The sequence below is a fragment of the Brassica napus genome, chromosome A3 (genome assembly GCF_020379485.1).
Source record: "Brassica napus cultivar Da-Ae chromosome A3, Da-Ae, whole genome shotgun sequence".
NCBI lineage: Eukaryota > Viridiplantae > Streptophyta > Magnoliopsida > Brassicales > Brassicaceae > Brassica > Brassica napus.
The window spans coordinates 13,376,986-13,394,435 of record NC_063436.1 but is presented as its reverse complement, the minus strand read 5'-3'; the positions used below and the strand labels follow the sequence as shown (position 1 = coordinate 13,394,435).

Sequence of the window (17,450 nt, the reverse complement as noted above, 5' to 3'; positions counted from 1 at the left end):
GAAAAGTATGACAAAGTTTTTATATATCTTCTAATCTCTGACCTCCAGTCAGCCAAAGCTAATGAGTTTTTGTTTCTTTCACGTTTGTTCACTTTGGTCCGTGAGCTTTTATCTTTCTAGAAGACTGGTGTGTTAATCTCTTGGAGGTTCAAAAAAGTTGTTTACTGACATGTAATTATCACATATATTTTATTTTTCTACCTTCACTTACATAATATTTCCAGATGCGTATCCGAAATGATAAGTGCTTTTTAATGATATATTTATTTTTTTAAAAAAATTTATGATAACCCTAAAAAGTTTTTTCTTTAATATCAAAATAATCAAAATAGACTTTATTAAATAGTAAATATACACTGATATCCCTAATGCTAAAAAATATGATTTTTAAAAGTAAATAAATACTAAAAGTAAAAATAAATTTTAAAAGTAGTTTCTACAAAAAAAATTGGATTTCAAAATAAATTATTTTGATAAAAATTGAATATTATTCGAAAACTATAAAGAAATTTTTTTTTTTTATTATTATTTCTTTAGCTAATATGCATTTTTAAATATCTATAAACAAAGTGTACAATGGTTTTGTACTTTTTTAATAAAACTTTTTTTGATCATTTATCTTTTTCTAGTATATTTTGGTGAAAAAATATTTTTTAAAATTATTTAAGAGAACTGTCTTTATAAATCAATTATTTTAAACAGGCTACTATATATGAGCCACAACAAAACCCTAGAAAATCTTCAGTGATCACCCCATCTCTGGCCATGGCGTCACCTTCTACGTCTACGTCTTCAAACACCATCACCCGTAAAAGGTTCGTCACTCTCAACGAGTTCTACAGACTATAATATTAAGATGTTGAGCGGGACTTGTGGTCCAATGGTAGTGGACGGGTCTTAGATGCAAACACATTCCAAACTTGATCCTACTTCTGTGGAAACTAAGTCACATTGTTCTGCTCACCACGGGTTGCGGATATGTCCGTATGAAAACCCGGAAGAAGATCTATCGTAGACTGCACCTCTCACCCGGGGGGGTTAGGTCTCTGTCTTTAATAGATCCGGGTTTAACTCTTTAGAAAAAAAAAATTCAGATGTTGTGTATTTAACAAGTTTGACTGACTTTTTCATCTTTCTTGGGAAAATTGTTTTGAATGTATTTATTGATTTTTTGTTTACTTTCAACTTCTCTATGATATTAATATATTTTGAAACATATTTGATAAAGTCTCAAACAAACTTTGTAGACAAATTTGATGACGTCTCACACTTTTGCTTGATTTGAAGTTCATTTGTTGTTCTGTAGATTCAAAACTCAGAGCGGAGAGGCATTGAAACCGAGTTTCTCTGACCTTCCATCAAGTCTTTTGGAAGTAATAATGTCTCTTCTTGTGTTAAAAGACAACATCATTGCATCAGCTTCTTGCAAATCATGGTGTGAAGCTGCACTATCCGTTCGGGTAGTGGAAAAGCATCCTTGGCTTCTGAGCTTCTCTAAACGTAGCAGTTTATTTGAGCTCCACGACCCGGTACAGTCGAAGTCGTACACTTTGAATCTGCCAGAGCTAGCTGAGTCAACTGTGCGCTACTCATCACACAGCTGGTTACTTATGCACGCATCTACCACAAAGGACTTGTTTTTCTTCAACCCGTTTACTCGGGAGCTCATAAGCTTGCCTAAGTCTACGCTACCATTCCAGGCAATCGCATTCTCTTCTCCTCCTACATCTGATAATTGTGTTGTGGTAGCCTTAAACTTTACGTTGCGGCATCATTATGTCACTATCAGCACTTGCCATCCTGGAGCAACTGAGTGGATTACCGAGGCCTTCCCTGCTGCTTTACTATATTATATGAAGAGCAAGCTTGTCTATCTCAATGATCGATTCTATTGTTTTACCTTTGGTGGAGACTCCTTGTACTCTCCTTTCACCCATCTTCCAGGACATGGGTTTGTCATGAGGATGTATATCACTATCATCAACTGCAAGGTGGGTGGGAGAGGAGAGAAGCTTTCTTGGCAGAGAAGAAAGGAGAGCTCTTTCTCGTGTTTACTTGTGGCAAGGAGAAGCCAGTGGTGTTTAAACAAGGCTATTTGCGATGGGAGAAGATGTCTAGTACTGAGCCTGATGGCTTCACAATCTTCTTCAGTTCTTATCACTCTCAGATGAGGACTAATCTTCCATGGATGAGGAACAATCTCTGCTCCTTAAGGTTTGGTAACAAGCGCATGCGTTGTCTCTCCTACTCTTTTGATAAAAGCAGGTACAATCCACATAAGGGAAGTCTGAGCTGGCTAGAACTTGTTCCTCGTCCAAAGTGCCTCTGGATCGATCCGCCGGATAATGTTTTAGACTATTTGGGTTGATTAGTTTTATTTCTTCAAATAGAAAAAAGTAGTCATCCAATACTGTTTTGTTTCATCCAATATTGTTGTTGTTTTTTTGTCTGCTTTTGTGTGTCTTTTTTTTTCCTTACTTTTTTATTTTACTTGATAAAGAGCTGGGCTAGCCATAGTAAGTTTGGCTCATTTTACACCCCTTGTTCACCCTCACAAAGTTTAAAGGAACTTATTAACATTATTATGAAGGTTTGGGGTTCCAAAAACAAAAACAGTCTTCTGAAACAGAGAATTTATTTTGACATGGTGAGCATGTAAATCTTTAAGGTTAAATATAAGGCTGTGAAAGCTAAAACAAGCTTCATAAGGAATGAACTGGGCATAAGGAAAGAACAAAACCTATCATGAACACCAAACCAGCGCTACTTTGGTTACTGAAGGGAAAAGCAGACGAGACAAAGTGGTCATGCTCCTCCATACAACGCAGTTCAACTAATCACGCTTCAGTATTGATTATGTAGTTTTGGATCCAAGGAAGCAATGTGTCCCTACGTAAGCAGCTGTGTAATATTATAGGGTTTCTACTTTACAATATACAACATTATATAGAATTTTATTGTAACACCGAAATGGAAAATAATGAAAAGCTATGAAATATTAACTTCGGCTTCATTATCTTCAAGCTTTTACGCTTTCTCTGCTTTACTCCTTTTTTGGGAAGTTTGTGGGCACAGGTGAACCATCTCTTCTAGAGAGCGCAATTCTGAAAAGAACAAGCTGAAGCAAGATCGTTATTTAAGTTCTCTAGTATGTCCAAGGCAAACCATTGTGTACGACATATATTCAGGTCTCTAGTATTTTCACTTCAGGTAGCGCTTGGTGTGGTGATCAACTTTAAGACTTACTGTTTACATTTGGAAGTTCAGTTCTCTACCTATGATAAAATCTGAATATGTGTACATCATTTTGCAATGGATAGGTCCTTGATAAGACGGGAACGCCTCCATATTCTTAAAGCGCCAATACAAGCTTCCTATGACATTAGGTAAATACCAAATAGAACACCATGAGACTACAACAGAAAAGAGCTTGAACTATATCTTCTAATCTAGAATAAAAAAAAATTCAGCATCATCATACAAGTAGACTACAAATAAAACACCATAACATGAAAGAACTTTTAACTAAAAAGAACATTGCCAATAAATCTAACAAAACCGGTGCTTTGTGAAGATCCAACTTCGAATCTCCATGTGTTTATCTAATATCATGCCAAGCACCTCCATCAGGTGGAGCCAAACGAGCCTGAATATTTTCAGTTCCATCAAGAAGAAGATTCAAGAAGCAACATCAGGAACACCTAAGGATGGTAGTAGGATCAGTGCATTGGTACCCACTAACCAAACATTGCTCCAAGTCATGGCAATGGCTTTGCCTTTCTCACTTTCCAAGTTCAAGCCATGGCCCATTGTGGTCAACGGAGTTATTCTCCTCCATTGGCTCTGACTTATCATCGGAACCTTGTTCTTCTTCCTCTTGGTTATCATCCTCTTCCACAGCAGCAGCACCCAACTCTTGGTCTCTTCTAGCTCGCTTCACCCCAATCGAAACACCAAACAACCTCGGAGTCAAGAGCTTCAGACCAGTCCCTGTTTCTATGGCTTCTTCACTCATCTCTTGTCTCTCCGGCATCAGATCCAACGGTTTCACACAATCCGCTCCACCCGACGTGAAATTCGACATCAGCTTGTAGATATTCGAATACAAACCTTTAAGCTTTGTCAGCTCTTGACTCAACTGTACATTCTCCTTCCTCAACCGCTCGTTCTCCTCCATCAGCTCCGGCGCAGTGGTGCAGCTCGTCGTCCTCGGCAGAGCCACACCAACCGATCCTCCTCCTCCTCCAGTACCAGCCGGCGATGAGTTGGAAGAAATGACCTGCTCTTCTCCAGAGTTAGACGGTGAAAGAACGTGAGCTAACACCGGAGCAGCGGCAGCCGCCGGCAGAGAGATTTTCCGGCGTTGAATATCGCGAAGCAGAATCTTCTCACCTCTCCGGAAACAGTCATTAGAGAACTCCCAACGATCCGGAACCAATTTTCGAAACCCCTAAACCGTAATAAACCGAGTCAGACTCAATTAGTAAACCGGTATTGAGATTCATACAAAAAAAAAGCGAAAAGACTCACGTAAGTGTTGAGCTGGCGGACGAAGCTGGAGAAGTTGTTGTGTTTGAAGTATTTGGGGAGGAGATCTCTCGCGAACTCAGCTGCTTTCCACACGATGAATGTTGAACCGTCCTCGTTCCACGAAATCAATTCGTCGTAAACCGGATCATCCACAAGCTGGTACGTTTTCGTTAGAAACGGCGTCGGTATTGACCTCTGCGGTTCTCCACCTCCACCGCCGCCACTGCTTCCTCCACTATTACCGGCGCTACAACCGCCGCCAACCTCTCCGGTTTGTTCCCCCGGCATGAGTTTTAGATCCACACAACCCCAAAAACCTGAACCCTTTTTTAATTTGGTTGCTTGAAGAAGCTTCGAATCATGAGCAAATCCGAATTACAGATAAAAAAGACAAATGATAATAACTCTTTTCGCTTCCAGAAACCATTAAACCAAACCCGAAGAGACACTCAGAAAATAACTAACTCTATGTCTTAACGCAATCTTTTCAGTTTTCACCAACCAACAACGAGATTGCCCTAATCCAGAAGGACTCCGTACGGATCTCAAACGTGAGAGAGAGAGAGAGTGTGTGTTCTAGAAGGTTCTCGCAAAAACGAAACGATAAGAATGAGATAGAGAGGAAGAGAGAGATGAGAGAGACAACAGATCGGAAGTTCCAGAAGGAAACTAAAAATGAGAGAAAAGGGTATAATGGGAATAAAAAGTGGGGGGTCTACAAGAAGGAAACGAGTCTAGGAATGTGCGAGAAGAGCGTGTGTGGGTTTCTTATTTCCAGAAGTTTCGTATTTCTTCACTTCCCTTTTATGTCCCTCTTCTCGTTCCATTTCACGAAAACGTTTAATTACTTTAATTGATATAAGAAGCAATAGCAAGTGGAATCAGTCCTTGAATCCAATTAACAAGACCACCATTTTCATCTGTCAAACAGGTTTTTCTATTCCGTTCCGTCTCGTACCGCGGCCGATTAGTCATACGATCACAGCAGACCTGTTCTGCACGGACTGCGGTCTTCAAAATACCTGTACCATAGAATATATAGACCTTTTGCGTACTGTCTCGCGGGACGCCTCTTTATCAAACCGCCTGCTATATGAATGTTTAAGTAGAAGAGTTATGTAAGAGAGTTGAAGAGAGCTCATTAAGTTTCACTAAAACCTTATCAAAATCAATGGCACAAAACTTCGTTTGTGCTTGCGTTTTTGAGTTAAAAGTCTTCTTTTATTATCAGCATAAGCTTTTGTTAAGTTTAAATCTGATTGAGTTGTTGTATTTGTAATAATTTGGCTCAAGTTGTCATATATTTTTATCAAACCATCTCTCTCTTTTATTATTTGGATTGCAAAAAAATATTGTGAATCACTTTGCCAAATTATACAAGTGGCGTGATATACAACTAACTTTTCTCATAAACAACACCATTGTAACCATTTTTTTTTAATTTAAGAAAAACACCACTTCACAGTACTGAAAACAAAATCAATCAACTTAAACAAGAAATATCACATTGTAATAAAGCAATTCATAGTTGTGTATAATAAAAAGAGAAAACTAAATCAAAACACCACAAGAACTCGAATCGTCATTGCTGGAGCTAGAGTCGTCATCGCGGAGTTGGAGTCGTCATCGTCGGAGCTCGAATCATCATCACCGGAGCTCGAATCATCATCACCAGACATCCTTATGTTTTCTGGGGGAAAATTCACAAGAATCACATTTTCTCACTTTCTTTCTCGTTTTTCAGGTAAAATAAGAAATAAAAAAAAATGCGGGTCCATGTAATCCCGCATAACCCGTTTTGGCCCATCCCGCAAAAAACCCAGTTTCACAAAAACCGTCTTGCGAGGCTCAAAAATTTGCGAGCCTAGAAAACCTCGTCCCAACATCATCCCGCGACAATACTTTACGATTTAGGTCCGCGGTCTAGATCCATAATTTTCATCTCTACCTCCATTGTATAAGACCGCCATATACATAACATAATACACTTACTAATGACCAGAATGCAAAGTATAATTCGTTTATGACTTGTTTTGTGTGCCAGAATCGAGTTAAGCTCAAAGGCAATCATTTATAGTACTTTTGGCTTTGAAAACTATATTTTCAAAGCCAAAAGTTTTAGTTGTAAACTTAACATGTAGTATAACTCCTGTCTTTCTTTGAACAAAAATTTCACCAAAATGCTTATACAGTTATTTTATTTCACTTATTATTTGTATATAATTAAGGATTTTTCGTCCTCATTACTACAAAAGGAGAAATAATGTTTTTCTTAAAAGTAAATAAGATAAAAAATAATGTTAGGACAATTCTCTCAAGTATATTTTTTTAATTTTTTTTTCACAGAACATGAGCGAATTTCAGTCGAAAGACAGAGAACTAGAGATGGTCCCAGCTGTATGTTTATAATTATAAGTTTTTTTCAATAGTTTCAATAGTTATAGGTTTTTTCAATAGTTTTTTCTCAAGGAATATATATGTTAAAAAAAGTAGTGTAAATTACGATTACTATCTCTAAAAGCAAGCAATCAAGAACACTCTCCTATGTATTTTTTTTGGTATAACTCTCCTATGTATTTATTAAAGGTCTGTAAGTGCTTTCAATATTGTAAACTATAATTACTCTCTATAAATATTTGAATGCTCTAACAGATTCAACATTTCAATTCTTATAGCGATTATCTTCTGCTCTGGTGGAAGGGTTTGCAATTGGATTTGATAGAAGTTGAAGAGTGTCTGAGAACGAAAGGAGGAAGAGAGTGGGGCTCAAGAGGAAAAAAAACACTTATTGTGATAGAGTGATGATGAAAGGGGCAAAGCTAATTGGGAAGTATAATTACAAACCGCAAGTTAACTTTCAATCTTAAAAAGTTAGGGGTTTACAAGATAATAAGAATTATAACCAAAATTTTCAATCTTATAACTGAAATACTAAAACAAATATTCAAAAAAATAACCTAGACATTAAATTAGAGAATAATTTATTGAAAACCCACATGTGTATGCAGGGGTTCACCTAGTAATCATAAATGTCGGAATACATACACTTACGTAACCTAAATTCTAAATAATAGAATCATCTAAAGATATATAAAATTCTAGATTTTTTTTTTCATTATATCTTTGATATCTATGGATCATTTCTACTCAATTAAAAAGTTTGACCATCAAGTGGATATAATATCTCACAACCATCAAATTATAATTACCAGGAAGAAAAACTACAAAAATCACATTGAAGAAGGAAAAACATTCTAGAGTGTCCATCTCTGAATTTTTATTCGACCATCTTATATCTCCATCTCAATACAGCAACAACAACAAAAGAAAAGTTATAAAACAACAACAGATTTCTAAGGACAAAAAAATAAGAAAATTGCGTACAAATATGTTCTCATACGAAACTATTAGCATTTTGTCGAAAAGAGTTTTTCAAAACTGAAACTGATAAAAAGTGTATAATCATTTGAATACGTCACAAGAAAAATTAAGTGATTTGGCTATCTTACCTATTAAAATAAAATTTTAAGCAATAATAGTTTTTAAAGTCTTGTCAATGAGTGTTTATAGGAAAAAGAAGAAGAAAAAATGTTAAAAGTATTAATTTTGTTTCTAGTTTTTTTTTTTGTAACAATGATGGTATTTCTAAGATATTTTTTTCTGAATAAGGGCATAAATTTTGTTTATCGCTTATGTATACAATTTGTAATGTAAAAGTATTATCTTGCACGGCTAAGAGCTACATATGTAAATGTAATGTTTACTAAGAAATTAAAAAAAATGTTTACTAAGAAACTGCAAGATAATTTGATAAAGAACTTCGAAAAACATTTTTTGGTACAAATGTTAGAATTTATACCATTTTGGAAGATATATGGTTGTTGTTGAACAGCATATTACATATATGTAGAAATAAAGCGAATAAAAACAAAAACATTACACGTTAAATGAAGAGAACCTAAATAGACTTCAAGAAACAGATAATGTCGGATAGAATAGAAGCCGAGGTGGAGTCCCATCGATTTATATTTTTTTTTGAAGTTCAGAACTCAAGTTCCTTTATCTCATCATTTCGCCAACTCTCAGAACCATACGTCGTGAGCCCTTCCAACCATGGCTTGTTTCTGCAAGTACAATTGTTTGAACAAAGTATAAATCTGACACGCTTCTGAGTGGCGGCTTGTACAATATTGTCCATAGTTACCGTCTCGTCATCAAACTCTTTACAATGTGAAACATTAAGGATCGCAAGGTTTTGGAGGCCTGTAATTAGCAACAAAACTCCTGGTCTGCTGACATAAGCGGATTGCAAACTCAGCCTCTTGATGTTCTTGAAGTAACGCACGATTTCCTCAGCAGTCTCTTTTCCTAAACCACCCAAATATTTTAAGTTTGTGAGGTTACTACAGTTCTCTCCCACTATTTGAAACTCAAAAGTCTCTGTGAGAGGGACATCATGAGCGACAATCAATGTCTTCAGATTCTTCCATTTACTGAACGCAAACCCAAATGAATTCTTGGATAGGTAGCACCAGCGCGGCAAAACAAGTTTCTCTATGTTTGGCATGCTATCATGAAACAAAAGAAAATGAGACACACTACAAACACAAATCAGTTTTTTTCAATTCAGTTTTAAGGATGGGATTTACCTGGCAGCAGCGAACATGAGAATTTCGTCATCTAAAGAGGAACAACAGCCAAAGACCAAATTCACCGGGGCACTGCGGCTAAACTTGGTGATATTCCTGAGACTTCTCCTTGTTTCACTAATGTCAGAATCCTTGAAGTTTTCCGTAAAAACAATCCTATATCTTAGTTCATTAAGTCTTAGGTCTTTATCTGTTTGTCGGAACTTATCAAGGTCAACAGTGTTCCATAGACTTTTATTGTGGGCGGCAAGGAACCAGGAGATGCAGACGCCTGACGCTCCCATGGTAAGGTCCTCTACGTTTAGCTTGCGGAAGATAACGGAAAGTATGCCCCTGTCCAGAGTTTTCCATTTTGAAACTTGTCTTGAGCTGTCTGCCTTGTCCATCACGGCTCAACTACATGCATACAAATGAGAACACGGTTAAGACATTATAGATAGACAGAATCTTGAGTCCAAATAAAATCTTGAACAAAAAAAGGAGGAAGAAAAACTTGAGAACAATAATAGTTTTGAATTCGAACGAAAACTATGTTATTGGATCTATTTAACCATTTTTCTAATAATCTTGACAACAGAAACACAATTTGCTACATATTTATATCTCTCTGCAGTCTGCAGAGGAAAACTCGCCTTTTGTCGTCTGAGCTAGCCAGGAAAGTAAAAGTCGGAGAGAAGAGTAAAGAGCAAAATCCTAATTTATAGCCGTCAGTCTATGTGTGTGTTCAAGTTTGGATCTCCTCCTTAGTTGCTCTTGTCCTCCTTTTATAGATAAACATTTTCATATGTTCGCCCTAAGTTTGTTTGACCTAATGGGCTGAGCCGTGCTTTACGGGCCAAACACCTAGACCTAGCATTCGGACTGTTAAGCCGAGCTCACAAGCCGAGCTCGCAAGCCGAGCTGGTGGTGCCGAGTAAAGTCAAGCCAAGCCGACTATGTGAGGCGAATCAAATAAAGATGGCTTTTGTGAAGGGATGTAATCTTTTAGAAAATTCTATTTAAGTTGGATTTTTTATATCCTTTTGATTTTGTTTCTTTATTTGCCAAATATTTAGATTATTTTATACCTTACTAGAATTTTTCTTCTTGGCAAATACAGAAGTAAGAGATTTTAACTCTTTTTGGGTTTTAGCTTTCTTTGGTTAAAAGTTGAAATACACAGAAAATGATATACGAAAAGATATTTTTTTCTCCGGTTCTTGTTCATTTGTGACGGGAGGAAATTTCTATGGAAAATATTAACTTTTTCTTATTTGTTTTATGGTGATTTTTTTTATCGAAAGCAGGCACAGTGAAATTAGAGAATATTTCATGCTAAATCTTATGAAATCAATGAATCAAATACAAAATAATTTAGTATAGCCAAACTTAAGATGTAAAAATATTGTTGTACAATAATTTTGGTATAATTTTAAATAATAAATGTATATCTATTAGTTAATATATAAGAACTTGATAGAGGGTTTGAATCTTTCATATCTTACAAATTTGGAGTATTAGACTATTGCAAATGTTGTCTTTCCTTTTCCTAGTCTTTTTTTTTTTGCTTTGCTCTCCATTTGTTCAAAACAAATTGATTTGATTTCGAGTTAATAATACTGAAAATCCATATTACATGTCTCTAGATTTTTCCCCATTATTCTAAAAACAGCAGAATACATTAGTAGTTTGAATTATGATATTTAGGTTAAATAGTTGGAAACAACTAATCTCAAAGACACTCAAGAACTTAGACACAAGTTATTGCCAAATGTAAATTTCATATTAATATTAGACGAGTTTGTAAATTTAAAATGTTTTAGAACTTTGTCAAGTCAGCCTTGAAAAAGAAAACAAGGTGAGTCAACATGTTGTAGGGCGTTTCGGTTTAGTTACGGGTTCAGTTTGGTTTGGGTTATTTGGGTCTAAGAAAACTTGAACGAAAGTCAATCCAAAATTAATTTGGTTTGGTTTTACTTCGGTTTGGTTTGTGTTCAGTTCGGTTTTAGTTCAGTTTTAGTTTGGTTTAATTTGGTTTAATTTGTATTTTTCAGTTCAGTTTTAGTTCGGTTTAATTTGAATATTAAGACTAGATTTTGACCCGCGCGCCCGCGCGGGTTTTTATTTTTTTAATATATTTTTAAACTATTTAAGGATATTGAAGTACAATTTATTTACATGTTTTTAGGTTGTTACAATCTTTGACGGACATAGGATAGTCCGACTCCTTCCCATTCTAGAAATTTATAATATCTTAATTGTACTAAAGCCCTAAAAACACAATATCCGAAAAAACGGATCGTATTGTAACGGGTACTCTGATGTACTTGTCGATCTGATTTTGTAAGCAAAATCTATTTTTTTGGCACAAATGAAACATTATTATTGATTATTCTTATTACTTTTTATAACTTGTGCAATTTGTTTTCAAAATTGTATAACTTGTGCAATTTTTTATTTTAGATGAATTTGGACTAATAATATATGTACCACTTGTTTTGTTATGATTTTTTTTCTAAATTTTAAAACATATTGAAAATTTTAATTCAAAAAAAATTATATGAAATGTTATTAATAATAAATTTTTTTCTGATAATTATATTCTCTAACTATTTATATGGGACTAAACTAATTAAGATAATAATATATATATAAAATAGTGTTTTTTTAATATTTAAAATTTCAGTTATGGAGTTTTAATTTTTTCACAAAAAAACAACAACCATAAGATGCTATATAAAATATAGTATTCATTAACTTTCTTTATATAAAAAATGTAAATGTCAATTATTTACAAAATTGGGCTATACCATAAACTTCCTAAATTATTTACACATTACATTAAATCTGGCCCATATAAAAATTGTAATCAATGTCCATTAGCCCAACTAATTACTCCGGGAAAGGGTTTGTTATCTAACATGCTAATAAAAAACTAAAACAATTTTTTTTTTTGCTTCTTTTTTCTCGATCTGTCGGTGCCTCTCTCTCTTTCTTAACTCTTTGTCTTCTTCGTGTTCTTCAATCCTTCAAACACCTAACTCAAATACAGAATCTGAACTACTTTGATTTCATGTTCACTCTCAATCCAGATTAAATACAATCGATCTATTGTATTACAGGTTAGACTTTTAAAATTTGTTTGCTCTAATTTCATTGCAATGGTTTGCCAGATTTTATATTGTTAAATACCATCGATCTATTGTATTATGGGTTTCGTGGTTTTTAATCTGTTTGATCTATTGTATTTGGAATGAGGTCTCAAAAGGTTTTAGATTGTTAAATTAGTTTCTTTTTAAAATTGTTTGTTTTCTGTAGAACAGTCTTCGTTTCTATGGTCGGATGGTTACAATTTAGAATTGTAATGGAACTGTAACGAAAGCTTTAACATGAAAACTTTTACAGGTTGATGCAACATATAAAATGGAGCTTTCTTTGAAACATCATCTCCACCATGTTTCATCTCCGCCATGTAACTGATTCTGACAATAAGCAGATAAGTATAAATTTTTTATGTTTGTTTGTTCTGTAAAATCTCATTTATTATCCTTCTTTCTCAATTCATTGTGTTTGTTTGTTCTGTAAAATGTTTGAGAATAATTTATATGTTTTATTTGATTTATGAGGAAAACGAAGATTCAATCCTGAATTCTAACAATTCCCTATACGCATTTGTCGTAGAGAACAAAGACCAGACTCGAGATGACCAATTCCATATACGCATTTGTCGACCAACTGGAACAAAACAATGGTTAGTAAATTCTACTTTTTAATTTTTGATATTACGTGAATGAATTATCTATTGGTTTATTAGTTTCATTGTATTGATTTAAATTATTTGAAACGGGTTTGGGTATCTATTGAAAAAAGTACATATATGATGTGGAGTGTATACCTCTGTATTCGCTGATTTTTGAAAACCTTATCAAGCATATAATACTTTCATCATTAGCTTCTTCCACCGATTCAAATTGCTCAGCATATTTTCCCAATAAGCAACATGCCACTTCATGACCACTGAGAGAGATACCAAAATTTATTGAAACTTAGGATACAAAATGTTAAAATAATTATTAAAAGCTATTACTAAAACTACCTTGTATCACGCAAACGGAAAAGAACTATTTTTGTGTCATTTCCCTTAGCTTGGACCATAGCTACTGGTCCAAGATCAGTAACATGTCCCATGATATTTGTTTTAATAACAAATAAAGATTTACTTTATTATAATAGTTAACAACTATATATATACAAAAAGTAAAAATCGTTATGTACACATACCAATTAGAAAATGGGGTTTCAGCTTTCCATTACCAATCTCCTCGTAGTTAGCCAGATTAAGGAAGTGATTATCATTCCGATAATCAGAAGGGGTTATTGATGTGTCTCCTATGATTGTCATCTTGTACTGCTGCGTCTTAGGTCGATATTGACCCACTCCTACCCCAGTTATTTTCACGGTGTCAATGACCTTCCATTCACCAACACGTAGGTAACGTTGAACACGAGTTATTTGAGATCTCTTGCATGATGTTTGGATTTAGCACCCTTTTAAGAAAACATAGTAGAATATGAGTAACTATTAGATGGGAATCGATATACATATGTATATATATTCTGTCAAAGAAAAATGTATCTTACAGTTTGGTCAACCAGGACGCACTCAAGAATATCTCTTCCATAGCTGGTGGTTTGTTTCCAGGAATGAAGCAGTTTCAGAGTGAGACGCCATTCATCTCGGAACAGTTTGAGATCCTTAATAAGACATATTTTTCTTTCGTTTGACATGTTTGCTGTGAGACCTCGATGCTAAAGTCTTTGAATGTAGTCTCAGTATATATAGATGGGTGATGAAATATAGGTTAAGCTGTATTTATGGCGAGGATATATGTATCATCGATATTTTTTCCTTTCTGTTTTTGACGAAATCATATATATTGTAATATATGTTATTCAAACTTAGATACTATTGATCTTGTTCACGCGAAATGTTTGTTCAATTATGGAAGTTCTATTTAATTGGTTAATACTTTTTAGAATATATTGCTATTCAATCTTAGATATTTCCTAAATATCTTCATCATAAATAGTTAGGGTATATACTATTTTGTTCCTATTGATGCTTTTACGTGGGGAGAAGGTATTCATCGATCAGTTACAGTGAATAAGATCTTATAAGATAAGAATGAGATATTTAAGGTAATAACTTTTTTTTCAAAATTCAAATCGATGGGTTATAGTAAACATGGATTTCGATGGGCTTTAGGAAAACCTGCAGACACAACAATTTAAACAAACCCTGTTTCCAAACAGATTTAATTTTTAAACTACTAATCAAGTTTCCAAACAATCCCATTTTGTACTTCAGTTTTAATAAGATAGATAGTTTAAAGTATTTGAAAAGGATAATTTAGTCAATTCACTTAGTAGATAGTGTAGTTTTCAAAAACATTAATGATGGTGTATTTATCAAAAAAAATTGTTAGCTTTCTTCTACCTACGCCACAGAGAGTGATATATATGGTAGACAATGTATCGGTGAAAGGTGCTATACTAGTTAAATTCTATTTTGATGCAAAAAGGTTATGAATATCTAAAGTTTAATTACATCAAATGAATAGGCATGAATTCCAGTTGATACTATTCTCTTCAGATTTACCAACCCAATGAACGTTTCAAAGAATGAAACTCTGCACATAGAGGTTAGAAGTGGTGCAATGCTGCCAAGAAAGAAACAAAGCAATGCAGCCTTCTAATCAAATACATGAGCGAATTTCAGTTGAAAGACAGAGAATTAGAGGTGGTCCCAGCTGTATGTTTATAGTTATGAGTTTTTTTCAATAGTCATAGTTTTAGTTTTTTTAATAGTTTTTCTAAAGGAATATAAATGTAAAAAAAAAAGTAGTGTAAATTACGATTACTATCTCTAACAGCAAGCAATCAAGAACACTCTCCTATCATTACTAAAACTGTTAAAAGTCTTACATAAAATTTTGTAATCAATGTTTAAATTTTTTCTATAATAAGATACAATGATAATAAAATCATATAAATAAATAATTTTATTTTAATAGGTGTTTATGTTAATATATATATATATATACTTCATATCGTTTAAATTTAATTATATACCATATACAATAGATAAGATTGATTGTTTTGATTTTTTTATCCTAAAATGATTGCGAATAAACAAGAGCGGTCAGTTGATTTATATGTGCAAGCCAATTTATTACATAATAGTAACCGATTTCTTAGTTATTTAATATATAATTATTATTTTTTTATTTCATAATATGCAGAAAAAAAATAAAATAAGCAATAAATATAAAATATTTATTCTGCACAAGGGGCATATCTTAACCTAAGTATATATCCCTTTATTAATTTTGAATCTTAAACATTTTCTAAATCTCAAGCCAAAATAAAAGAAAGAAATGAGAATAAACTCAAAAATCAATATTTATATCGAACAATAACCAAAATGACACAAAAATGAGAAAAATATCGAAGATAAATAGGATTGACACGTGAACGTAAACTTATCATAACCATAATTAACTTTTAAATTGCTAAATCATGACATAAAACCGAGCTGGTATAGTTTCAATGTAACCAAATAGTAGGTATGAGATTTTTCGGCGTAAACGTTAGGTTTTTATGCGATAAATAATTTTTTGACCTAAAATATTTTAAAAAATTGGATCAGTTCATTTGAAAAAAAATGTAATTAACAAAAAAAATTTAAAAAAAATTGTTTAAGGGCCAAAAATATTAATTCGGTCAATAATATAAATTTTATTTTTTATAAGATATTTCTTAAATAATTTTCATATAAATTTACCATGCGCAAGGCGCAGGTCTTATCCTAGTGTATTTATTAAAAGTCTGTAAGTGCTTTCAATATTGTAAACTACAATTACTCTCTAAAAATATTTGAATGCTCTAACAGATTCAACATTTCAATTCTTATAGCGATTATCTTCTACTCTGGTGGAAGGATTTGCAATTGGATTTCGTAGAAGTTGAAGAGTGTCTGAGAACGAAAGGAGGAAGAGAGCGGGGCTCAGAGGAAGAAAAACACTTATTGTGATAGAGTGATGATGAAAGGGGCAAAGCTAATTAGGAAGTATAATAAGAAACCGCAAGTTAACTTTCAATCTTAAAAAGTTAGGTGTTTACATGATAATAAGATTTATAACCAAAATTTTCAATCTTATAACTGAAACACTAAGAAATATTCATATAAAAACATTAAATTAGAGAATATTTATTAAAAATCCACTTGTATATGCAGGGGTTCACCTAGTAATCATAAAGGTTGGAATACATACACTTATGTAACCTAAATTCTAAATAATAGAATCATCTTAAGATATATACAAATCTAGAGAAAATTTCATTATATCTATGATATCTTGGGATCTTTTCTACTCAATTAAAGAGTTTGACCATCAAGTGGCTTTTTTTTTAAACTCACAACCATCAAATTTAATAACCAGGAAGAAAAACTACAAAAATCACATTGAAGAAGGAGAAACATTCTAGAGTGTCCATCTCTGAATTTTTAATCGACCATCTTATATCTCCATCCCAATGCAGTACAATAACAAAAGAAAAGTTTTAAAAAATAACAATAGCTGTGATATAACAAATTAAATTAAGTCACACATTAGAGAATTAGATAATGAGTGTCTAATATATAAAGAGATGTCCAACTCTAATATTACGAGGTCTTTTGGGATGAAAACCAAAAGTAAATCCATGCGGGCTTGCCAATTAGGCCCAAAGTAGACAATATCGTACTAATCGGATAATAGAGAGTAGGACATGGGGTTTAACAATCCCAACAATTGGTATCAGAGCGCAGTTGACGAGAAATCTGCAAGAAAGACCGAAATACCCTTTGAATGATGAATGAGTGATGAATGGGTATCCTATGAGTTAGGAATAAGAAGTGTGTAGCAGATATCGAGTCAGAAGATCCTGGAAGTCAGTTGTGGGACACGAGATGAATGTGATCCTTAGTTTGAAGGGGAGAATGTGATATAACAAACTAACTCCCACATTGGAAAATTAGACAAGGAGTGTCTAATATATAAAGAGATGTCCAACTCTAATAGTACGAGGCTTTTTGGGATGGAAACCAAAAGTAAATCCATGCGGGCTTGCCAGTTAGGCCCAAAGTGGACAATATCGTACTAATCGGATAATAGAGAGTTGGACATGGGGTTTAACAATCCCAACAATAGCTTTCTAAGGACAAAAAAAATAAGAAAATTGTGGAAAAAA

General features: G+C 33.6%; 2 protein-coding genes, 1 long non-coding RNA gene and 1 pseudogene across 3 annotated transcripts; 2 read left to right on the top strand and 2 right to left on the bottom strand.

Moving 5' to 3' along the window:
• Positions 1-1,072: 1,072 nt before the first annotated feature.
• Positions 1,073-2,684, top strand: LOC106438793 (annotated as a pseudogene).
• Positions 2,685-3,329: 645 nt separating this feature from the next.
• Positions 3,330-5,184, bottom strand: LOC111214408 (heat stress transcription factor B-2b-like). Its single transcript, XM_048776047.1, has 2 exons — positions 4,531-5,184; positions 3,330-4,450 (listed from the first exon to the last, which is right to left on the bottom strand). Exons 1-2 carry the CDS (start codon positions 4,816-4,818, stop codon positions 3,782-3,784), a joined length of 957 nt encoding a protein of 318 aa, XP_048632004.1. The 5' UTR covers positions 4,819-5,184; the 3' UTR covers positions 3,330-3,781.
• Positions 5,185-5,445: 261 nt separating this feature from the next.
• On the bottom strand, positions 5,446-10,074 carry LOC106443831 (putative F-box protein At4g11580). Its single transcript, XM_013885386.3, has 2 exons — positions 9,180-10,074; positions 5,446-9,098 (listed from the first exon to the last, which is right to left on the bottom strand). Exons 1-2 carry the CDS (start codon positions 9,563-9,565, stop codon positions 8,573-8,575), a joined length of 912 nt encoding a protein of 303 aa, XP_013740840.2. The 5' UTR covers positions 9,566-10,074; the 3' UTR covers positions 5,446-8,572.
• A 1,743-nt stretch (positions 10,075-11,817) lies between these two features.
• On the top strand, positions 11,818-14,140 carry LOC125606917. Its single transcript, XR_007338172.1, has 3 exons — positions 11,818-12,280; positions 12,564-12,909; positions 13,815-14,140. It is a non-coding gene; the product is annotated as an uncharacterized LOC125606917 (long non-coding RNA).
• Positions 14,141-17,450: the final 3,310 nt, after the last annotated feature.